This window comes from Fringilla coelebs (genome assembly GCF_963513975.1).
Source record: "Fringilla coelebs genome assembly, chromosome: 14".
NCBI lineage: Eukaryota > Metazoa > Chordata > Aves > Passeriformes > Fringillidae > Fringilla > Fringilla coelebs.
Window position 1 is genome coordinate 10999993 of NC_140040.1, and position 25331 is coordinate 11025323.

Here is a 25331-nt window from a genome sequence, read left to right on the forward strand (position 1 = left end):
CAAATGAGATCTCTTCTGAACTGAAGGCATTAAAAAACTTAAAACACATGCCTTAAAAACATGAACGTGTCAAAATTACGTGTGTTCAAACACAGACAATATTGAAAGCGATTAAATTCTTATCCATTGGGTTTAATTAGGGGTCTCTACCACGCTCAAAGAAATTTACCTGCAGGTCATTTTGGGGATTCCAGTCAGAATCAAAAATGATGCAGGTATCTGCTGCAGTCAGGTTGATGCCCAGGCCCCCAGCCCTGGTGCAGAGCAGGAAGACGAAGCGATCCGAGTCGGGTTTGCTGAAGCGGTCGATAGCCGCCTGCCGGAGGTTCCCCCGCACGCGCCCGTCGATGCGCTCGTACAGGTACCTGCCAACAGCCAGACACAGCACACGTGGCTTTACAAACAGGTCTGGAATTCAGAGAGTCTTTGAACAGGTCTACTGCTCACAGAATTAGTCTTTATCACTTTCATTCACTGCACAGAATAACACTGATTAGCAGCGGGCAACATAACCACGAATCATGTCAGAACTTGCAGAGCTGTAGTACCAAGGCACATCAGCAAGTCCAAACACTTGGACACTTGGTATTTTAAGACAAGTTCTTCTGCATTTTGTCCTCTAAGCAACGACCTGATTATGGCTGTATTAATTACTTATTAAAACACACCCTAACCTGAAGTCCTATGTGGACACTCGAGCTTTTCACGTACTGGATCCCTGCCTAGGGTAACACAAGCAGGACAGTGGACTCTTGTATTATATACCAGATTGCCTGAACACAGTAAGTGTAACCAAGAAATCAGCAGAAACCAGAACTTGGTGAGCTGTGATTGGACAAACTGCATATTGATTCTGTAAAGATTAAGAGAACTGGAACAAAAATGACATGATAGCACCTTCAACAGCCTTTATCAAGGCCTCCTAGACTAAACCGAGCAAATTTTCAAGCCTGAAGTAAAACTGTCATTTGTTACCTTTGACAATTACAAAGACTGCTTTGAAACTTCTGAAATCAAGCAAAATGCTTAAAGAGTGAGCAAATACTTCTGTACTCATACACTGAGTAAGAAGCTGAATGTGCACCTAGCCTCACAACCATTTTTCTTCTCATCAGCTATAAAATGGCACAGCAGATAATCCACAGGACCACAGGCATTCTGGCAGGCAGCCATCTATCTCCTACAGGCCTGAATTCTGTTAAGTGCGACGTCTGATCATGTGTGCACTCCAACATTTCTAATCAAATGGCAGCACATAGCACATTTCAGCGTCCATGGATTTCAAAAGATTCCACCTGTAGATATGATTCACTGGTCTGAATGTAACATCGTTGCAGAAAAAGGAACATTTTCCATGAAGAATTATAAATATCACTATGAAGTTAAAATTAATCTTTTAAAATAAATCAGAAACTGTTGCACTCCCAGTTCAAACAGACAGCTTTAATATAAAACTATCACTAAAACAGATATTAAAATAACCTAATATCCAGTATTCCAGTATCCACTGCAGGAAGGCTTAACATTAATAACTTTTGTTTTTCAACATGTTAACTCTGCATTACTATGATGTAGTTCACTGAGAATTACATACTTCAGAGCAGTTTGTACATTGCAACACTGGTAAAACAACAAGAACTATGCCTTATTAAAGATTCTCAGGTTGATACAGCAGCTACTAATTGTAACCAAGTTTAAGGTTTTATGCAATTATTTAGTCACATGCTCAAAAAGGCATTTATTTTCCATGGAGTCAATAGTCTGTAATAATAAGAGGGTGCAATTACAAATGGCTGCAAAAGCCAGCCTAAGGAGCAGGTTTATGGCTGGCAGTTCACTTCTGCTGCAAAACTCAAAGCAGCCAATTTAGCAAAGACAGGAAGAACATTTTCACTTTAACATGAATAAAAACCACATCCCCAGTTGTTTATTACTTTGTGTTTATATTCCTTTGGAAGGAAGGAGCTGTATCTTGGACCCATGAGGTCCCAGATCAACACCATGTAAGTAAAGAACACATTCAGGGCTTCCTGGGGTTCGGACAAGCAATGATAAGCTTGAACTTGCCAGGCTTCTGACAGAAGATGTAAAAACAGTACATACATAACTGAATGCTTAATGGAAAAGGTAACAGACTGAAGGCACATGGTTTACTCAAATTGGACAACCTCTCTTCAGTTTTTCTATGAAGTTTTCAATTAGTTGTGAACAAATGATCCCAGAACACAAACTTACACACTGCTTAGCAAACAAAAACACCCAGAACTCCCAGCTTTGGTGGGCTGCTGTCATTAATCCTGAACTACCATTCACACAGAGCAATACACCACAGGATAGAGAAGATGAACTTACCTTTTATGTATAAGGTAATCCTCCAAAATATCAAGGCAGCGCACCATTTGAGAGAAGATAAGGACCTTGTGGCCTCCAGCTTTCATTTTTGGAAGAAGCTTATCAATAAGAACCAATTTACCAGCAGACTGGATCATTGCTTGCAGGTGGAAGTCAGGAGCACTTGGACTATATGTTTCCTTAAACTCTCCAAGGATCTTCTCTTCAGCACCTATCAAAGAACATATTTTCATACCTATGGATGTATCTACACAAATATCTCCACATTCATGGAGACAGAACAGAGTTCTGGATGGATCTGAAGCCTAAGCAACAACATCTATTTTTATCAGCTTTGAAAACAAGTCTTAAGTTTTTAAGCAGAACACCACAGAAAAAACACCTTGAATGAGGTGAACCCCCACTCTCCAAATTTCAAAAACTGAAATACTTATTCCCAAGTACTGTAAAAAAACAACTAAAAAAAAAAGTTCTTTTGTCTTGTCATATTTTAAATGGGTCATGAGTCTTTGCAAAAAAACCAGTATTTTGAATACTACTTCTGAAATCAAAGTCAAAACTTTTGGAGTGTAAAGCGTATTTTCTTGCAAGTCAGGAAAAAAATCAGTTAATAGTGAGTGAGAAAAGCAATGAAGACTGACAGAGATCATATCACTTGAAAGAACCATTGATTAGACCTAAAATTCTTGTTTGCACTGCTTTTAAAGAGCTGTACCATTTCCATGAGATAATTGCTTCTAAATGTTCTGTGAAAACCTACAGAATAAGTTCAAGCTTCAGACCTCAAATATGCAAATGTCTCACAACTTAGTCTTGTATCTATCAAAAAAATGTTTCCACCTAATCCAATCCTTGGAAAATCCGAAGAAAACACTGAAGAATTATTACAAAATTCTTACTTATTTTAAATGAAAGTAAAAAAATAAGTAAAAAAATCCTCAGTCCCTATCCTGTGTTTACCTTTGATGAGATAAGGGTGATTACAGCACTTTCTGAGTTCCATCATAGTGTTAACCAGATTGGGTACATTCGCCTGCCCTGCTCCTTTGGATAAGAAGGCAAAATTTTTCTCCAAAATTGCTCGGTAATATTTCTTCTGAATATTAGTTAGTTCTACTTCTATTATGGTTTCCTCCTTAGGAGCCAGCTTTTTTTCTACATCTTCTTTTAATCTCCTGAGCATCATGGGTTTCAGGATAGCTTGTAGTTTCTGAACCTAAAGGAAGCATAACCATTTATTGGAACATGAAAAAAGGTAATACTGTAGCTCAGTGAAAAGGGAGTCCCTCCTGAACTCTCAAGCTGAGATGAACTCATACCTGTTCCTCTGTTTTAAGGTCTCCAAACTCCTGCATGAATGTAGATTCAGCAGGAAAACGCAATGGTTCCAGAAAATGGAGGAGGCTAAATAATTCTTCTACTGTGTTCTGCAGTGGGGTACCTGTTAACAGCACTTTATGCTCCTAGAAAAGGACAAAAACACTTTGCATAACCTTATCTGCACACATTTGCAAAAATGTTTGTGTTAAGTCTGAGCACCAAAACCTGAAAACACCAGTTCTATGTGTCACTAAGCACACAGGTAATACAAATAAGCAGATTTATTAAAAAAACACCAATAAATATTTTCTAGTAGCTTTCCTTTAGATTTTTTCCTCCTACATCTGTAATGAAGGAATGAGTGAACACTTCAACTTTGCCTGCAATATTCACAGATTTACAATCCTCCCTCTCTGCAGTGTGAAAAATATACACTGAGCAGGTATGTGAAAGCAACTCAAGAGGACTTCTGAGAACACACTGGAAAGTAATAATGAAGCAATAAAAAATGCAAAACTAGTCATGGGGCATCTGATACATGGTAGTATCTACTTTTAAAAATCTCTAGCTGTATAAAATAAAATTTTAACTACTGGCCTAGACAATCTGTCTATTTAAAATTCTACCACTTGCATGCTTTTGTTGTTAAATAACTTGCTTAAAATACTTGCTAAATTTTAACACATTGCACAAAAACTAAAGCAAATTTTAAATGATATTTTCATCCTAATCAAAACAAAAACTGTACAACAGTATCATCGGAAATAGATTGTGCTAACAGTGAGAACTTGCCACATTTTGTTTAATCACAAATATACCAGCATAAGCTATCAAAACCACATATGTTTGAAGAGTATCAGGAATAGTTATCCCTCAAGAAACACTGCTTGAGAGGTCTTTTTTGACATGTAAATAAAATTTTTAATTTATTATCATACTATTCTGAACTAAAATCAACCCCAAAAAGTGAAAAGTGAACTATAGTTACTCACAAGGTTCATTAATTTTAGTCCTTCCAAAAGTTTGCAGTTTTTGTTCTTGAGTCTGTGAGCTTCATCAATAATAACACAGCGCCACTCAATTGCATTTAATTCTGGACAGCCACCAAGGATCATTTCAAATGTTGTGATAATGGCCTGGAACCTGTAGGTACCTCGAACAATACGGCCCTAGAAATTCATCAACACACACAGTTTGTTACATTCCCTCCCAGCTGCTCAATGTACACATTTCCTTGTTGAAATTTTGCCAGGAGCCAGACATTGGATGTTACATTATAAATTGCTTTTTCATCACACTTAATCTTTGTAACTCCCTAACTAATACTGATGAGTAATTATTCACGGACCCAAATCCAGTATTATCTAAGCAACAGAAAGTATTTAACCCCTTTTAAATTACAGATATAGCCATCTAACACAACTGTTTCAGAAGGTGTATGTAGATTTTTAATGCTGAGAAAATCTGAAAGAGTGACAGGAAAAATTCTATAGTTGATCAATCACAATATATGATGTTAATACAGTTAGCAGTCATAAAGTAAGCAATCACAGTATTACAGGGGAACTAAATGAAAACTTTTTACTCCATTGGGCTGACAAGGAGAACATGTAAGGCCTTCAGCAAGGCAGCATAGAATAAGTCATTAGGCAAACAAGATGTCATTTTGATATTTAGCACTAATTAATAAAAAGTTCTCAGCATTATCAATTCTGAAGAAACACCATGACAATTAAAAAGAATTATTTACACACAATATATTAAAAAAAGAAAAAAAAAACCCTTTAAAAGTAGTCAGGTTTCAAGTTTTTCTCACGTCATTTAACGGTGTGTGTTTCAGAAAAGCAAGTTCAGCCTGTACACAGTTAACACCAGCAAAAGAAAATTAACAGCTTCATAAAGGTAGCAGCGCCTAATCAGAATTATTTTTTTCCTCCCTGCTCTTCAAATTCAGGACCCAACTGCAACCATCTGTGTACACTTTAATCTCCACAAGAGTACCAGCGTCACTGCCATTCAATTGCAAAATTACTCAGCACAGTGAAACAACACACACATCTTGCTGCTAACACTGCCACTAAATTTACCCAGTAAGCATTTGCTGAAGATGCTCAAATGTAACATCCTGGAACGTGAAGTGACTTTCACCAAGATAAAAAGACAGATAATGTCAAGTATCCTTGTCAGTGCTGCCACCTGAGCCATGTTTAGGGTGAGTTATTGCACAGAGGGAGGTTCCCATACCTGGGAGTCCCTGAAGTACATCTCATACTGCTGAATCATCTGCCTGCTGATCATGCTGCCGTGGTACACCACAACGTTCAGGTCAGTCCACGTGCGGAATTCCCTCTCCCAGTTTGTTATAGTGGAAAGCGGAGCTATGATCAGGAAAGGGCCTCTTATACCCGTCAGGAGGATTTCATACAGGAATGTAATGGACTGAATGGTTTTACCAAGGCCCATTTCATCTGCTAAAATGCAATTTCGCCTGAAAGCAAAAAAAAAATTATTTGTTACTATCATCAAATAAAGTACAGAGCCTAACACTGCTAGTAAAATGAACAATTTACAGAAACAAAGCTCAAATATACCAGTTTACAACAACAGTCAAAACTGAGGCACTTCAAAAAGATCCATGAAAGCATTCCCTGGTTACGGTGAAAGAACATGCACAAACCTTTGTGTATACCTTTGCATCAGGTTTAGCACTGTCAAAACCTGGGAACAGAATGTTCCGTGAAGTTCTCCTACAAAAATATTCCAGAAGTATTCTTTTGGGACTACCTTTGCCCTAATTAAAGGAATTTAAATTAGGCAGGTTTCCTACATGCACATTCACCTTGACAAAACTGCTAGAAATTAATGAAGAATCCCTAGAAATCACACATAGGAAGTATCCCAGCTACTCACATGAAAGAAGTGCATCAGAGCATCATTAACAAATTTCCCTTTTTGATTCCAGAGCTACACAGATGCCTAAAACTTAATTACTGCATGAAGCACCACTCCATGCTTGCCCTCAGCCATACATTCCAGCCCTTCACTCTGTTTGCAGATGTCACACAGCTCTGCACTGCTTGAATGAGAATTAAAATCAGATTTCCTTCTGCAGATCAATAACGTGCATGGTAAAATGCTATACCCACTGCCACCATCTCTATAAGGGATGTGCAACTGGTCCTTTGGAAATACAGCAAGCAGAAGATACATTAACAGAAAATGAACTTAGAGAAAATACATCATTCTGGGAAAGATCTTCTAAGTGATCATACTTCTGTTCATAACACATAGCATTAATGCACAGAAGTTAACTTCAGCTTCAAGTACAGATAATGCAATTATTTACTAGCCTTACTTTTGAAGAGAGGTAACTCTATTATACTATTTCTAGCAATCATTTTGAAAGATGCAAGTGTCTACCAGTTTCAAAAATTGTGAAAGCTTGTGCTTTTGTTGTTTTTGCTTTAATTTCCTCATAGCCATTGAAAATTTATCTTCAGTTATGTTAGCTGTATTATTTTAATAGTTTTGTTAATTTTTGTGGATAAAACATCGTTGCACACCCAAAGGTAGAGAAATTTGTTCCAGTTACATCCTTTTAGCTATAAGCAGAGAAGCTGCAATAAACCTAGTTAAAACAGTATTCAGCCCCAGTAAAAGTGATTCACTCCGTATGGTTTAAAATCTACATTAAAAATATTCCATGCATATACCTATTGTACCAGTTGAACAGGAGCCAGTTAAGTCCTTCCAGTTGATATTCCCTGAGCTGATTGCCATTTTTATATTCCCTGGACTGTTCTATCTTCTTCCAGGAGTTTGGAGGTGGTCGGTCCTTTAAGGGAAAGATAAATATAGGTAGAGATTGATACTTGCTTTATTTTTCCAGAATATCTAACACCATTATTTTGTGAGTGTATCACTTTAGATTTAGAATTTTGTTATTCAACTTTAAAAGTGAAGTGTCATTGGTAACATCACTTACTAATTAATAGTCTGCAAAAATCTGACATTTGTATTAATTTTTCTCTATGAATTGCTATTTTTAAAATTAATTCAAGTCTATATGATAATTAAATTAGGCAACTGGCTTCTAAAAAATAAAATACAAATACTTTGGCAGGAATAACAGGGCACACAAAATCATTTATATATGAAATTTCAAGACCACATGAAATCTGGCAGCTCTACAAACAGGCAGCTGACCTACAAGAGAGCCAAATGAGTACGGGGATTAACAACATCCCTGAAGTCTAAGGCAGCTCTGGAAGCAGTCTGGGCATCAACACAGTTACTGGGATCTTGTCCTCTCCCTTCTGCACTTGCCCTGCACTGCTGATCACTCTGGCCCACTGCCAGTGCATGAAGCCAGGGCCAGCAGTAAAAAAAGTGAATTTGTGAGAGCTTTAGTGTCCTGAATAGATTTCCCCAAGGGAGCTGATCAGAACAGCATCAGCATAGGCAAGGCCACGAGACAAAGGCCATGACAAAACAGAGAGAGCATCAAGGTGTATCACCTGCAGGGCCCTCGCGAGCTAAGGAAGGCTGGGAGACTGTGTATAAAATATTTATGTATATACACAAACAAACACACAAGTTCCCAAGCCTGGAGCCAGAACAGCTTGGCCTCTAGCTTAGCAGGTGGAATCACGCAGTTTTTGACTGATACTAGGTAGGATTCCAGCAGAAAACTCTTCTGACAGCTCCTGCATCCCAACGTGAACAAACTCACACATTCAAGTGAAGTAATTTTAGTAGGAGCTTTTCTCACCAGCTGTACTTCCCCCCCTCTCCCTCCCCATTTCCCAGCATTTATAAAAGCTTGCATTCACTCGAGACTCATGTGGCCTTATGTGGCAGCTCTGAATTTTCCATGTGCATTCTCCCTCTCTGCACTGCCAGCGTCAGCATCACCTGAGCCCAGGTCTGGGTGCAGCAGGAGCTGCCCCTCCCCAGCAGCTGTGGCTTCCTCCCCTCTCCCACCAGCTGCCATCTGTCCACTCCCCCACTCCTGGAGCAGCCATGCTCCTGCTTGCAGGGCTGCAGTCAGCAAATAATTTCTTGTAGCTGCTGGAGCCTGAAGCAAAAATACTTGTTGCTGATGCTGAGATGACTGTCAGTTGTACAGTTGCGCTTTAATCATCTTTTTCTCTCACAGCCAAATATGGTAACAGAGGTATAACAGCTCTTCTTCCCACATGCCAAAATGTCAGGATTTTAAATAAATACTACAAAAATGAACTCAATATAATATGAAGATGTTAATCGTGACTACTGTCATTATCTGTAGATGGAAAAACCATTAAAATAAATTCCAAAGCCTCCAAATTAAAACATTGTGCATATTTAGTTATGTAAAAGAAGTAAGTTAGAACAAGTGTTGTACTACACCACGCAGGACACATGTCCTACTCTGACAATGACATACAGGACTTGAAATAGAACTATTTTGCTTTCTCCTGCTCTAAGAGACAGAAGATTGATAATTTCAAGATAAAACACATTTCCTAATTATATGTATTTTTCTTCCTTTCAGCTAGCTCTTTAACAACAAGAAGAAAAATAAAAGCAGGAAAAAATTACAGAACCTGTTTGACAGATCTCATTTGCCAATTCCCTTCAGTGCTGAAGCACAAAATTTAACTGTCTTCTCTATAAAAGGGTGTTAACACGTCATCCTGGTTTCTGCTCATTTTAAATGTGCTCAGTTCTGTGATAGCCAGTTTCAACCTGTGGCTCACTGCTCAGTTAGAAAGTCAGAAAATCACAGCACTTCAGGTTTTTGTCCTAACCAAAAATTTGTATTGTTTTAGAGTAACAACTAAGATGAGAATATTTATCTATGCCTACTTGGATGTTTTATTATTCCTAGGTAACAGGGCACACAGACACTTCACACAGAATGTCAATAAGCCTTATGTTTTAACACAGGAATTTAAAGTTGGGAAAACTAAGTCAGATTTACCAAGAAAGACAAGTAAATTAGATATAATTTTACCAATCTCCTTGAGTCAGGCCTGGAAGCTTGCAATTGTTCAAATTCTTCTATTTTTGCTTGATCTACATCTTCTTTCAGCTCCCACGTACTGTCTTCATATGGCAACGAACACCATTTTACTAAATAGTAAATAACAGGCTGCAGAAGAAAATTCTGAATGTTATCAGTTTTTAATTTAGTATACAGACTGTTAATATGCCTTACTATTAGATTAGCTTGCTTACACAAGAACTGGAATCAAAATCATATTTCTGACAATTTTTTAAATGTTCCATGCAGATTCCTGTTATCTACCTACTTATTCATGGCTCCCAACACTCTGCCACTTTCTATAGACCTCTGGAGTGCTTTTCAATCCCTCTTACCCACAAGTAAATATTGTTTTAGTCTCAGGAAAGATCAATTACAGTATTTGTGATATTTGTGGAAATGGGGCAGGGTGGCAGAACTAACTACAGAAGTGCTACACTCAGGACATTTCCTCCATTCTCCAAATCAGGCTACCTAGGCCCAAACCAGAGCTTTATAGCTCCTAAGTCAGAGGTCTTATAAACAAAATTCTATCAACAATAAAGCTTTACAGGCTTCATGAATAACATACAGAAAAAATGGAACCAAAGTAGATCATCTTACTTAGGTTCAAGATGTAAATATTTAAAAACCAAATAAAGAGCCATCCTTTCAGAAGCTGAGGGGAAAGTCTTATGACAACACATTTTTTCTAAAAATTTAATAATGACAAATCTGCTGCATACAATGAAAAGTCATTCTGACTCTCAACTCTTAGGAAGATTAATGCAGAAATCACTAGGAAACAGTCTGCTCACTCTGCTATCCACACAGGCAGAATAAGCATTATAGATATTCCAACAGCCTTAATCAACAACTTTCTTCTCAGTCTATGATCTCCACTCTTCTCAGACTTTCTGAATTGTGGCAATTTGATTGCTTGACTTGCTTTTCTGTTTTCTTTCTTTTTTTTGATCTCAGAATATTTTTGTTGTGTGATAGCTTTTCAGAAGAGGTACTTTTATATTAAAAAAATGAATTTTATTAAATACAGAGGGAATGGTTCACTAGTGGTTATCAATGCACTTCAAATCACTGGCTGCCTAAAGCTTTTATTACCAGTGACCCCATGCCACCATCAGAGGGACAAGACAGCATATGGGATCAGCCTTTTGATGGAACTCACAAGATAATTATTGAACCTGACATTTATGTCAGTCAATCCCTAAGCTTTGCCTACTGTGACCTATTAATACTAATAAAAATATAAGCTATTAAATGCTGACTTGTCTTTCAAATCCACAGGTAGCACAGGAAAGGACAAGACTGTCACGTCTCATTACAAATATTACTGAAGCTTTAAAATCATTAAAGTGTTACCCTGAGATCTGATAAAATTACAACTGTCAAACACTACCTGGAGCTGTACCTTCCTGACTTGCTTTAAGACATACTTACCTCACCAGTGTCTTTGTCTTCACAAAGAGACACTTCTAATACCCGGTCTACTTCAACATAGTCAGGATTAAAAGGTTCCTCTTCCATCTGCAGTGAAAGATGAATAAAATCAGTAAGAATAAAAATCAGATTAATAAAATCAGTAGAGAGGCAAAACCAGTTGGTATTTGCTAAGACTTGGTCTCATCGTACACAAAATTAATATGGTAGTTGGAAATTATTGAGGTTTTTGCACAGACCTTAAATTCCACACCAGCCCCCTGCACACACCCCCTTGGTTCTCTTGGGCAACCCTCACTGAAGAGGGATTTGACACCAGATCTCTGGGATGAAGTGCTGTCCTGTGGAAGTCCAACAGAAGCTACCCATACTGACACAATCCTTCCTTCCTTACCACTTCTAAGTAGTTACTCAACCAATTCACTTTTAGACCATGCAAGTTAGGTGAGTTCAGTGACTCCAGAAGACTTACTCTTTAAATGACATTAAATAACCCACCCCCTGCTGCAAACAACACCAATGGCTCACCAATCAACTCTTCTATATAAAAGCAAACTACAAATTTTGCAAGGAGGAAAAAAAAAAAAAGCTTAATTAATTTTTATTTTATACTCACATCTGCAAAAAAGTGAGCTCTTTGTGCTTTCCTTACTTTGAATCGCTTTATTTTCTGCTGGATTCTTTTATCCTTTAAAAGCTGTTGTTCTGTGGCCCACTCACAGTGGAGATATGAGCTAAAATCACAGAGATTGACATTAACACACTGGTGAAAGTAAAAGCTTACTATCTATTTTTAATATACAGTTAAAATAACAGAATCCACCATAAAGATCAAAGATTTAGTCTTCCAAATAATCATCTTGCAGCACCGAGTTAAGGCAATGTTTCTGAGCTGGAATCTGTGAAACTCTACAGATTCACAGATTTCTTTCATGCGTCCTAAGAAGAGAAACAAGCTTATTTCAAGTGAGCTTAAACAAGTCAAGTTTAAAATCTGACAGCTCCATCAGAAAGCACCCAGAGATACAAATGACCTGCTATATTGGATCTGGTTTTTCCATGTATCTCCTGTGACCATCTCTCCAGGCAGTGCTGGAGCACAGAGCTCAGCCATGGGAAGCTCAGGGGGAGCAGCAGAGCCTGAGGCAGAGGAACCTGCCCTGGACTGGGCTGGGGCAGAAGCTCTGAGACAGAACCAGCAGCACCAGGAGCTGCAGCATCTACCTGTCCCTGGGAGAGACTTTCTGAAATTACATCACAGAAGTACTCTTATTTCTTCCTCACACCCCCTTTGTAGTATATTTCCATCATTTTTTAAGCTTTCTGAAGATATGCTAGAAATAAGGCACAGCTGTGGATTACTCATTCTCGGATGAAAAGACAGATTTTGCCCTTTCATAAAAACACAAGGTAAATGGTCTCCAATAACATGTGGAAGAAGAGTCTAAAAAAAGTTACATTATAGCAAAAATCGGATTAAATTATTCACATATGTAAAATTTAAAATAAGCCTGGATTTCCAGCATCAAGAATTAAGTTGTGACAGGAAAATAGATACGAAATTAAATATAAAATATGGGAAAAGTTATTTTCTTTCTACAATTTTATAATTTCCTGCTTTTCATGTAAATTCATTTCTATCACAGGTTTTTCTTTCTTTTAGAAACAACAAGTCCAACTACCACATCAGCATCTCCTAAATTCATGACACTATAAATCTAATCTAGGTTCACAAAACACCTCTGATGTAAATTCATGAAATTAAAATTTGCCTCAGGTATGTAGTCCCTGCTGAACTTAATAAACATATCTTCTAATTTCATAAATATCTTCTCTAAAAAATTCTGTTGTTTGGCAAATAAAAGCTGCTAGGTTATTGAACAGTGCTGGTTCCACAATCCTCATAGGTTTAAAATTATCACTACCATATCACAGATTCTTAGAAATTTAAAGATTAAACTGGTAAAGAAAAATCTCAATCGATGACAAAACACCCTTCAAGCAATACAAAACTTGAGTACATAAATATGATACTAAACAGTTCAGTCAACACATCCAATGAAACAACTTTTTAATACTTACTAGTTTTTGTATTTTACAAAAAACTCTTCTGTGTCTACTGTCATCCCTGCAGATATCTGGAAAAGGAAATTCAGAGGAAATGTAAAATGATAGATGCCCCCTTTTTCAAAGAAACTATTTCATCCCATGACAATCACTTACTTCTTTCTTTATTACCCTGGAGGACAAGATTTTGTCTACAATTGCTGCATCTTCTTCACTTGGATTTTCCTGTAAACATATGAAAACAATGATATTATAAAACTGCAGTACGTGCCCTCTCTCTCAGGGTTAAAACCTTCAACCACATGTGGCTTGTTAGAAGATGAGCAATAAAGGTAAATTTGACCTCCACCAGCAGCATTCCTTAACAGGCTGGGAATAAAATTTAAAATCCAGAAAGGGTTATGTGCAGAATTACAGCAAGTCTGGCACTTCCAAACAGCATCAGCTGCAGGGCTCACCTGCCAAACACAGTGCAAGCACTGGGGATTCTGCTGCTTGCCAGACGCTGTGAATGCCCTGCTGAGTTAAACTGATGCACTGGACATACCCAGAATTCAGCTGTACACAACTGGAGTAGAACTCTGACAGGTGGAAAAAGAGAAAAGAAGCCCAGCATGTGACAAACTCAGTCTGATCTATCCACTCTGCACACAGGCAAAGAACACGCTGTGGAATCAGAGAGGAGGCTGTGGCTGAGAATTGCAGCAGGGCTGAGACGAGGCACAGCTGGGATTGCACGGCTCTGCCACAACTGGGGCTGCGGTCCCAGAGACAGAGGTGATCTGTACAAGCTGCTTGCAATAGTCAGTCACCTTCTCTCTTGTCTGATTTGTTCACAATTATATCATCATTCTCCTTCCCTTACAACTTCTGGCACTCTTTCAAGCATCTCATAAACACTTTTTTCCTGTTTCTTCCCTGCCACTCTGTTTACCTTGAATGGCTCGACAGTAAGTTTGAGTCTCCAAGTTGAACAGTGAAGTGTAAACCTGAAAGGGTTGTGGGGAGAGGAAGAGTGTCCTTTTTAAATACCTCAGTAAGCAGAAATTCCCCCAAATAATTTGATGCTTCTGTAAGTCATGGCAGCATTAGAACAGAGCTTTTTCATATGCCTATGCCACATAAAACATTACTTGAACTATACCCATCCTTAGTCTTATTCTTAACTTCAATTAAGTCCACAGATGTTTGGAACAGAAAAAATAATAACAAGTAATTTCTTCCAGTTTTCAAGATCTTAGCAAAATGTCACACTAAACTGTGGCTTAGAAATAATAATGTATTCCAAGGTAGGAGCTTTATTTAGTGAACTGCTTGAGACAAATACAAAGTTCCCACAGACCAAGCCAATTTTTACTTACCACAAATAATTGTAAAGGCTGCTCAGCAGGTAAAGGGGCAGAATTCTTCTTGATTTTAACAGAAACTTTAGCTGCTTCTTCTTCTGATTGTTTCCCTTCTCCTTCTTCAGAGTATTTTTTCCTTTTAACTTGACGATTTGATCTCCTCTTCTGCCATGCAGGAGAAAGGAAAGAGATGGACGTTTTACCCAAAATTTCCCCTAACCTGAGCTGCATGTTCTGGGACACTCTAAGCAATACTTCAGGTGTACCTACAACCAAAGGTCAACATCTGATAACAAACATGAAATAAAGTATCTCTGTAATCTACTTATGTTCAATTAATGAAATTGCTATTTTTTCTTTCATGTAAGCATATGATACTTTTATTTTTAGGGTTTAAAAGCAAACATGAAACACTCTTTTCAGGGTTTAGGAGCAAAGCTGATACATAACAGATCTTCCACGAGCATCAGTATTTCAACAGTGATTTCCTAATGCAGTGTAATAGCAGAGTGCTACTGTCCAACTTCAGCATCAGAGGGGAAGATATAAAGTAAGCTGATGTGTCTCTACTAAATGGTGCTGTACAGAAAATTATGAAGGTTTTCACTAGATCACATTGGTCAGATTGCTGATGAAATCTGACATGATGGCTAATAAAGACTGTTGCTTTGTTAATGTCTGTATTTTCTCCTTCACCTTAATCAAGGCTTGTTTAACAGCATTATACAGCTTACTATGCAGTTTCTCTAACCTTCCATTCTGGCTTTTGCAACAATCTGAGGACAACAAATTCCAGCTGAAGAAATAATGTTCAGTCAAAGAAAATAATTCCTTCTCACTCACAGTTTCAAATACTTAAGATTATTAGGTTATTGCATAACATTTCCTAGCCCTCAGTACCAACATGAGACATTGTCTATTTAACCAGAAGATTAATTTGTAAATTGGACTCACTGGATAAAAATAGCAGTATCAAACTAGTCAGCTAACATTTGAAAACACTATAATCTGCTTTAGAGAACTGATCAGCACAAAAATGAAAACGGTAAAACAAAACAGTCTCTGCAAAACAAATTTCTATAGTGAGCTAGACAGAAAAGGGTATTTTTGTGCAAGAAAATCCACTGCAGGTTGCAATGTTATATTACACTGCAGTACTCAGTTGGGAGAACAAGTTGTGAAGAGGACAAAACCCTAAATCCTGTGGTCACAATGGCTTCTGCAGAGCAGCTATTAAGTAACAGTGAGATTGCAGCACAGGAACTTTTCTTCCTGACTGTTAATTCAGCCCCTGGTCTGGCTGGTATCTGGTAAATGACGTAGCTGAACTTAAACTACATTGCAAAAACTGAGCAGTAACCTACGGGTACAGCACAAGCCCAAGAAGGGCTATGACCATTTTTCCAGAGAAGCTGCAAAAATTAAGCTCCTTCATGAGCTTTCCACAGTTAGGTAGATTAGCTGTTCTTCCATAAATGTGTGTGGTGTTAGGCATTATCACCAAAAGGAATTTCTAATATAAGGACACACTAATGTCACATTATACCTTAAATCAATAATAGTTTGCTGACAGAAGTAGGTTTAAAAAAAAAAAAAGCCAGGTAACATGAGCAATGCAAGATTATGTAACTGGCATTTTCAATTCTTCTCACTATGTCTTTTCTTAAAGTATGAAGTGATTAGCAAAACATCAACATATGTTCTCCAACACATTAATACATAATCTGAGCTGTTTGGAAAAAACCTTTTGTATTTCCCTGAGTTGAGAACTAAGGCCATAAACAAATGGCTCTAAGACAAAAAATGAAGTAGCACCACATATTAAAAATGAAAAAAATAGTTTAAAAAATCCATCTATTTAAGGAAGACACTTGATGTGAAACTAAGCATGCAAAATGAATTAGGGGGAAAAAAGGCCTAAAATTGCCCCCCAGGGCTTTGAAGCAGCTATTTGCAACAGAAATTAGAGACAGTTCTTTAAAAATAAAATCATGAACATATTCAAAAACTAAAGAGAAAATGAATTAATGAAGTAAAGCAATTTATGTCTTTCCTGCTTCTCCCCAGTTCCTTCAAAGAGAGCAGGGCAATGCTGTGACATTCTGCAATAAAAGTTATTTCCCTCTCATGCCAGCCCTGATTATCTCTACCTTCTTTTCCCTTCACACCAGGAGCAGGTGATTTCATGATATGCCTAGGAACGAACTGATCTTCAGTGTTTTATATTACATTTGTTGGCCTATAAATTTATGTTTATCTGATAAGAGAACATGACTGAAAAGTTACAGATCCTTTCAGGTAACCTTTACCTAGGACAAGCTATCACTTTAGTTAATGAGAAGTCACTCTGGGAAATGGCTTCTGATCCTTTTTCCCCTCCAGCAATATTATCTGTGAAACACCAGAGGGAAATTCAGTATCTCATAATTGTTTTTTGACAACTATCATCAACTAATGCAATTAATTTTTATTCAACAGCACCTTATTTTGAATACTGATTTTGCCTCTGTGGATGAAATTGCCACAGGATAAAAACCTGTGCAGTTCCAGTACATAACCTTACGTTACTGGAGATTGCCCTAAAGCAAGAAGTTATAATTCTGTTACTAATGCAAACATAAATAGAAGACAATTTCTTATCAACAGTTCATGTTTCTTTGTGCACAAGTTTTAGAAATAATTAGCTATGTTACTATTATTTCAGGGCAATCTATGCAGAAACTAAGTTATGAGAGAGCTATTCCTCAAGGCAATGACTTGACCACTTCAATTCTTCATCGGGCACTTCCTTCAGAAGTATTCCACAAGCAACTAGAGCCCATCAGCATATTGATCACTGCTTCCTTCAGATCCAACACTGCAAGAAATCTGTTCTTTCAGTTTCTACAGAAGCAGAGCTCAGGAAAGAAAAAACCACATTAAAGCTTGAAACAACCCTTTTAAAAGTTCTCAAAGACCCAGCTTCACTGATAAATGTCCTGTTAGGCAACTCTGCATTTTCACACTCAGCCAAAGTAAGGATCAGGTCTAACTGCCAGCTCAGTGTAAGTACTTACAGTCTCAAATCTATGGGCTTCTGTACTGAAATGAGACAGATACAAGCAGGGCACTGATGTCCCACTATGGAAAAGGGATTCTACCCTCTAGGATGTTCTGATTTTAAACTGAGAGAAGTGGCTGATGATGAAAAGTTCTACCTATGAGATACACGGAAGAGTGAGAGTCACTGTCACTGCAGCCAAGGAAGTGTAACTTTCTGGAGACAGGGGAAAAAAGATCTCTAGACACAACACAGAAATTTACCAAGGAAGAATATCAACTACTTACCTGTGAGTCTTCGTCTTTCAGTGGCCGCTGTGGAGTCTGCTTAGCATCAGACAATTCATCTGAAGATTCATTTTTCCTTTTCTGCTTTTTGCCCAGTGTGATGATCAGCTTTCTGTCAGAAACAAAACCCCATCCCCTGAGTGAATGCTGTACACCAGTGTGTGTAACTTCAGGAGCAAATTACTAACAATTCCTGTATTCTCAACAAAAAACTCAGACAGCACCACTGTCTGAAAAATTAGCAACAGGTCTGAAATATCTTACAGCAGACAGTACTGTTCACTAGTGTTATGAGCTCTTCTACAGTTACCTTGCTATCACAAATTCCTGATTATCATATACATTTTAAATCTTTACATGAGAAACAGAAATACAAAATCCAACATTTAAACCAACCGACAATGGTAAACTACACGAAGTTAGCAGAGATACCATCTGCAGATGACAACAATAAATGATTTATCATAAAAAATTTACCACTGCAAAATGTAGCTTCCCCTACTAAGAAAAATTAACTGTGGAGAACAATCTAAAAATCACCCAAAGCTGTCTGACATGCAAAACTTTTATGCTTAAACAAGTTACTCAATGGTAAAAATAACAGAATAGAACAAATCTTTTTTTTTGCCCTTAGGAAAAAAAAAGCTATATCTAAAATCTGGTAGTTTTATCTGTAAGTAATCTTAGAACCTATTAGAGTATGTTAAGAACCACCATTGTGCTGAATAAATTAGTTAAACTCTAATGAAAAAGCACTAATTATTCATCTGTTTGGATTTAAAAATTACACTGTAAATCATCAGATTTGTTTCTAACTAAAGGGTGTAAAAATATTTTTCCATATTTGAAATGTGCCAAATACACTTCTTTAAATGTGTTTACAGTGGCATAATTGTAGAATGACAAACTATTCAAGAAAATCACAGAGAGCTGTCCTAAAATATATATTTCATATGGTCTCTTATGATTACATCTGTAACAAAAAATGAGGAAAGTGTTCCAGCATACAAGTGCTTCTGCCATGTTACAAATTAAGCACAAGATTTTAGTCTTTATACAGACAATACAAGTTATTTTACAGCAATATAACATCAAATGTACTGGCCACCTGATGAGAACACTGTTGGTGAGAATGTCATTGTAGAAACACAACTAACTTCTCTTTGCAAGTGTTCAAACAGGAGAACACATACATATTTACTATGTCCAGACTAAGAGCTGATGTGGAACAAAAGCATGTTAAATAACCAAAACGTTATGAAAAGTTTAAGCAACATTGCTTACAAAAGACTGCAGGTATAACTTCAGAAGCAATGAATATTTGCATGGCTTTTCAATATTTAATCACGATGTATGTTCAGTGAAAAGGCTAAAAAACCCCAAAATCAAAAAAGATTTTCCACTCCAATTTTTTTTTCATTTTTAGCACAAAGTGAACAGCACTGAGGGATGCAGGTTGAAATGAAGCTGTAGTCAGCATAATCACAGAGCTTCTTGTTCACAAGTAAATTATCGTCCTTGGCTTTTCATTAGGTGTTCTCAGTTAAATTATTACTTAGAAAACATGTTTCATAATCACAGGAAATAATTTCAGCAATGAACACACTGGGTTCCCTACTGCCTTCAAGGTTAGTTTGAGCATTTTTCCCCTGCACTTTCCAAGCTCTGCTTAGGAATCATCTTTCTTTTTTCCTTGGTTTTTATTTTAAGACTTGTATTCTCGGGTATTTGTCCAATGTGACACTTTCTAGTGATGGACTTGGATAATCGCTTTTTCCATTTTTATCTCACTTTGTTTCATAAAATGTAAGTGTTACATTAGCACTTGTCACTAATATGTCAAATCAGCTAATATATTCCAAAATGATGCAGACGAGGCACATTGTGATTGACCTTCTGAAATTGTTGTTAAAAGGAATTCTGGATGCTAAAATTTAACATGCATTTAAAGGGAAACCTGGTAAACTTACAAGTGAGAATTTCCTGGAAGATCATTTGTGAAACAATATCCACCCCACCAAATCCCTGGTTTGCACCTTGAGGGTTTGGAAAAATGGTAGGAAGTACCAACGTATGTTTTCCCTGCTCTTAAATTCTTTCAAAGAAAAAGGATAACTGAATGTTCTTTAATCAAGCAAGTGTTAAGATGTAAGTCAAGCTGGAAGAAGTCTCAGGAAGACCTGTGGTCCCTGCTCAAGGCCAACTTCAGAGTTCTTTTATGTTGCTCAGCCCAGTTAAGTTTCACTTATCTCCAAGGCTGACAGCTGGTAGGTACCTGGGCAATCTGTTCCAAATTTTGATCCTCTTCTGTGAAATGGTAGATTAAAACAATTCCTAAATACATGTTGCTGTGTTAAATATTTGTATCTGTGTAACCACATCTCATTCTCACTTCATGCACTACTGTTTACTATTTTAAGCTCAAGGGTCCTTTAATATTGAAGAAACACAACCTTAAGGGATATAAGGTTTCTATGGGTTCTAGTGGTATCCACTGAATATCTGAGGATTTTAAGGACCTTCTGTTTTAGATCATGGGGTATTTTGTGATTAAACTGCTCTAGCTACATTTTTCCTTGCACATTTGTTCCTCTCATTTTCTTAGTTTTAGTCCCTCCTCGGGTTTGCCTCTTGCTCTGCTCCTTCAGCCTTACACACAATATTCCATTTGTAAGCTTTTGTGTCTTGCTTTGAGCTTGCATTCCCTCCCCCCAGTACTTCACAAGCTTCTCCCTGAAATTTTCTGCACATCTCTGCATGCTGTAGATCAGAATGTTTCTTCCTCTATATGGATATAGTGCCAATGACAGGAACAAATGCAGTTTTACTTCTTTCTGATCCAGTGCCCAGAATCACAATGCTCCTTGCTATCAAAAGTTGCTGAACAACAGTATGGTGCTAAAGTCATACATTTCTATCAGTAAAAATGCAATCTGCTCATATTTTGGCCAAAAACTTCTAAAAAAATCTGCTATGTGAAAACAATGATTTTCAGAAGCTTGTAAACTGGATCAATTCTGTGAGAAATTTTCATTGAGCGAACAAGTTCTCTTGCCAGTTTATAAATTTCTGCATGAAAGCATAAAGATCCTTGGCTAAAATCCCTTTTTCCACCCTGAAACAAACTGTTCTGAACAGAAACTATCTATTCTGTTTCTATGAAAAGTTAACAGCACACTGTAGACATGGAATAAATAATATCACCAGACTCCACTCCAGTTTCACTTTCTCTTGCCTTTTCCAATTCATATTTATCTTATTACATAACATCTATAAATATTTCAACAATTAGACGTTGTAGATTTCTTCATTACATATTTTCTTCTTCTCTAATTACAAACTAAAGATGTTGAGAAACTTACACCACAAAAAAGGTTTAAAAAGAACATTTCTCATGAGCCAGTATACTTCTGATCCTTAGCATAGGACTCCTACCATTCTTTAAAGCTACCAATAACCAGTATTTGAAGAGCATTGCAACTTCTTTCTTTTAAATGAAAACCAGTAAGAATGTGCTCCATTTCCCTTCTGTTTCATAGCAGGGAACATTATGGAAACACTGTCAGTACTCTGAACAGCTTTAAAGTGATAAACACTTTCCAAAGCCTTCCAAAGAATGTAAAAGGAAATATTAAAGAGGACAGAAAGAAAAAGGCAGCAAATACGTATTAGGCACATCAGGAACAGCAAGTACAGCTGGCCTTTAATACATCATTATACTTCAATTTTTCCAAAACACCAAGTAACTCATTACTAGTGTCCAGAGTCACCACTCAGATATCATAATTTCTAGACAAAGCACTTTGTTAAATTACTAATAATAAAACTCCTATGTTATCAACAGTATTAGCAATTCTTTATCACTAGAAACTTTGCTAAAAAAAAAAAATAAATTCCAGCTCACACTACACTGAAACAATAATAACAAATAATAAACAAAATGACATCCCAGAAGGATGACCAAATCTTCAGTTTATTGCCATTTTAATCAGGACACAAGACAATGACCTTAACAGATCTAACAGAACTCAAGATTCAGCAGCACCCCTCCTTTCTGAGCAGGGAGCTGCTCCCCAGCACCTGCCTCCTGGCAGGGAACAGGGGGACAAGTGCCAGCACCTGCCCCGGGAGATCCCAGCTGGAGGCACCTCCACAGCACCAGTGACAGAGAAGCAGCTCCTCTCCACCCCTGTCCCCATGTCTCCTGAGGCAGCACCTGAGTTTATAAGGGTTTCAAACCATCTTAACACTACCAGATCAACAAGCAAAGCTTATCTGTCAGCGTGCTGGGTTCTAAAACTGCTTGCTAACATTATTTGTGAGACCTACTTCGAGGTACAAGGCAACAAGGACAGTTACCCATTTCAGCAGTGCACAGGATCACATCCCACTTGCTGGATTCATTGCTACATAATTCAAGGATTAATGAACAAAATCCACCAGTGCTCTTTTAACACATGAAATAATACAGCCATTTCTGGCAGCACTTTTGAACTGAAGGACTACCACTCTGACTCAAGCATTTGTAAATTGAGTTCTTAGAATTTGGGGGACTTATTTATTTAAACTATGCAGTGATTAAGGAAAAAAAAAATTACCTAAATGTATTCAACTGATATTGTCCTTTACATCACCAGTGCAGAGCTGTTGCTTTCATCAGGGCTGTGATATTTAATTTTATGTTTGAGTAGGTGGGAATACGTTGAGAGCTATAAAACCTAAATGCCAATCTACTTTTTTGAACAAGAGGATGTTCACAAATTCATAATTCTTCACATCAAGTGGTAAGAAGTAGACTTTTTAGATTAAATATGCATCACCTTAGATGGAAGAAGTAGAATCAATTAGAAAGAGCTTATAAATAGAAACAAGGTCTATGCAAAAATATGAAAGGATTTAAATAGATTCCTAAATGTCAACACACCTTGGTAAATACCCGGGATACGAAAAATGGTTCTGCTGTCTACAGAGTAATTGTAAAGCAAATTTTGAAGAATTAACTTAACCAGTAATCAGCGCATAAAGCAAACTAGTTAACTTACTTTGATAATACTATATATATGTACATTCTTCAAATAACTTCTGTCATACCCTTATAATGTTATTGATAATAATATAATTTAGTAATTTATCTTCACTAATTCTTATGGCACAGAAACTTTGTTAACCACAGAATCCATTTCTAATAGACTTGACTGAAATGAATAAGCATTATTTCTCACTCTTCACAGCTCCAAGAAATAAAATCTTAACCCCACCTTTAGAAAGAAACTACAGCCTGCCTAGAAAGTAGCTGCCAGTAATTTTTAACTAGCAATGATAAATTGGAATTAATTGTGCTATAAATTTTTCCTGTACATGTAGATCTCAGAGCATCATGAAGGAAAATATAAACAGTCAACATGAAGCCACCAAACACAAACTGATTGTCTGAGCAGCAAAAAACAGGAACTCTTGAAAGATCATCCTGCCCCTAAATCAAGACACAGTAGTTAAAACTCATCTCGATCCCACATGAGGGCTACTCAATTTCAGTAAAAGCTGTGTTGCACTACAATTTAAAGCACCTTTTTTTTTTAACTGAAGGCTATCAGGCAATTTTATCAAGGTCTGTTCAGCAATTAGTGTTCCAGCTCTACAGTTCAACTGTTAACTCTGAAAATCCTCCTCCAGAGCAACACAGACGTTGCTACACAGAATAAAGCCCTGTAAGAGGTCAAAGTCTATGATCACAATCTAAATAAGAGTTTGCTGTCTGAGTTCTGGGCTACAGAGGGTACAACTGTGCTCTTACTGAAAAGGCTGTGTTTGTTGCAAGCAGAGATATGAAAGACCAGATTAAAACTGTTTCCCAAACATTTCTCAGAAGAAAAAAAAAAAAAGAAATCAATATATTTGTTACAGTTTCAGATCACTCAGCTGTGTGTTGGCCTGCAAAAGTGAAACAAGAGTCACCCAAAACATACATGTGACTTCAGATCTTCTCAAACACACCCAACTCTGCATCACCTCCTGCATTGCTCTGACACTCCAAATCCAAACTGAAGCAACAGATTTAACTTCCTGGAAGTTAAATGAGTTTGCTATAGAAAACCTTGACTGAGAAGAAATTTATTCATCTGGGATGGACATATTTCAGCAGACCTCCTTCTAAAATGGAACAGCAGATGCACCCAAACAAATTCTCTACTTCTGTTAAAAAGGTATATTGATCTTATTTTTTTTTTAATTTTAAACCTTTACTGGTTTCAAGGTTTCACTGACAACTATATTGCTTGCAGAAAAATTAGTTCATAATAGCTTCTAACAATTGGAAATTGTTTGTTTATCTTTTTAAAATATGAGGGGATTTCAGGTTTTGTTTTCTGATTAAATGCAAGGTATGCCATATATACAAATAAGTGTATTTATTTATATTAGAAAGTTTTTCTCATCATTGATTGAAAAAGAATTTAAATTCTTTTTTATCCCATTTTAAACAGATCTCAAAAGAATCTGATTAAAATGGCAATCTTTCATCCAAAAAAAAAAAAAATTGTCATTGAACTGAGATCTTCCCTTCCCTTCCCTTCCTGCCCAATAAAGCTCTTGTCTTTTACAGGTATTATTTTAGCATAGTAAAATTTTCTCCCAGAATTCAGTCAAAGTTTATTTTAAGATAATGAGAAAAATCAATGGAGCAACCCACACGCTTAAAAAACCAATTTTGACTTAATGATTCCAAGGATGTGCTTAGATTCATTAAGAAATATTTTTTAAGAACGGAAGATAGGACAAAACCTTTACCAGAGCTGTTTAGTCTCCTCAACTCTTTATTCTTTAATTTTGGTTTTCTCTGAATTAAAAAAAAAATATTAATCATAAAATTTTTGACCATGGTTGAAAAGACAAGTATAGTGATATTATAGCAATTATTCTGCTATAATATCAGCAGTTACATTTGCATAGAAAGCAGGGTTTGATAAGATTATTCTTTTAAAAAATCAAGGCCTTATTGCAATTGCTGCTCTGCAAAATCCCTGGGGTATTCCTTGCTAAGCAGTTATTATTTTATATATTTATATCAATAATTTACAATAGTGCTAATTGAACACAACACATTAATCTGTTTGGATACAAAAATGAAATATCTTGATGTCTCAAAGGACTTGATTTGCTGCTGTCCATCTAATAAAATGGAATTCTGTGAATGAGAATAGAAATCTGTAATATGTGGTTCTAGAAGACTCTTCACAGCTCCTTACCAGGACCTGACTGCTCCATCTTTAGGCATGCTTCCTTCATAATGAAAGCAATACCTTGCAGCATGACTAAGTTAGCAGAGTGCTACTGGGGCATTGGTTGATCAAACTGGTAAATAATGAGACAAACCTTCACAGCCCAATGCAAAATGATGAAACATTGACAATAATTAAATGGGAGCTCATCTAGCAGCATGCACACACTCTGCATCA

At 36.9% G+C, this 25331-nt stretch overlaps 1 protein-coding gene across 5 annotated transcripts in view; it reads right to left on the bottom strand.

Moving 5' to 3' along the window:
- The window catches only part of CHD9 (chromodomain helicase DNA binding protein 9), an 84718-nt gene that overhangs the window by 24326 nt on the left and 35061 nt on the right, over nt 1–25331 (bottom strand). For all 5 annotated transcript variants that reach the window (XM_084215198.1, XM_084215200.1, XM_084215199.1 and 2 more), the window contains 14 exons: nt 17878–17989; nt 14566–14715; nt 13361–13429; nt 13220–13275; nt 11754–11871; nt 11138–11224; nt 9671–9808; nt 7386–7507; nt 5917–6160; nt 4665–4841; nt 3672–3815; nt 3313–3568; nt 2353–2563; nt 170–365 (listed from right to left, as the gene is read on the bottom strand). In XM_084215198.1, the coding sequence (XP_084071324.1) occupies nt 170–365; nt 2353–2563; nt 3313–3568; nt 3672–3815; nt 4665–4841; nt 5917–6160; nt 7386–7507; nt 9671–9808; nt 11138–11224; nt 11754–11871; nt 13220–13275; nt 13361–13429; nt 14566–14715; nt 17878–17989 (2080 nt within the window). The remainder of the gene's footprint in view (nt 1–169; nt 366–2352; nt 2564–3312; nt 3569–3671; nt 3816–4664; nt 4842–5916; nt 6161–7385; nt 7508–9670; nt 9809–11137; nt 11225–11753; nt 11872–13219; nt 13276–13360; nt 13430–14565; nt 14716–17877; nt 17990–25331) is intronic.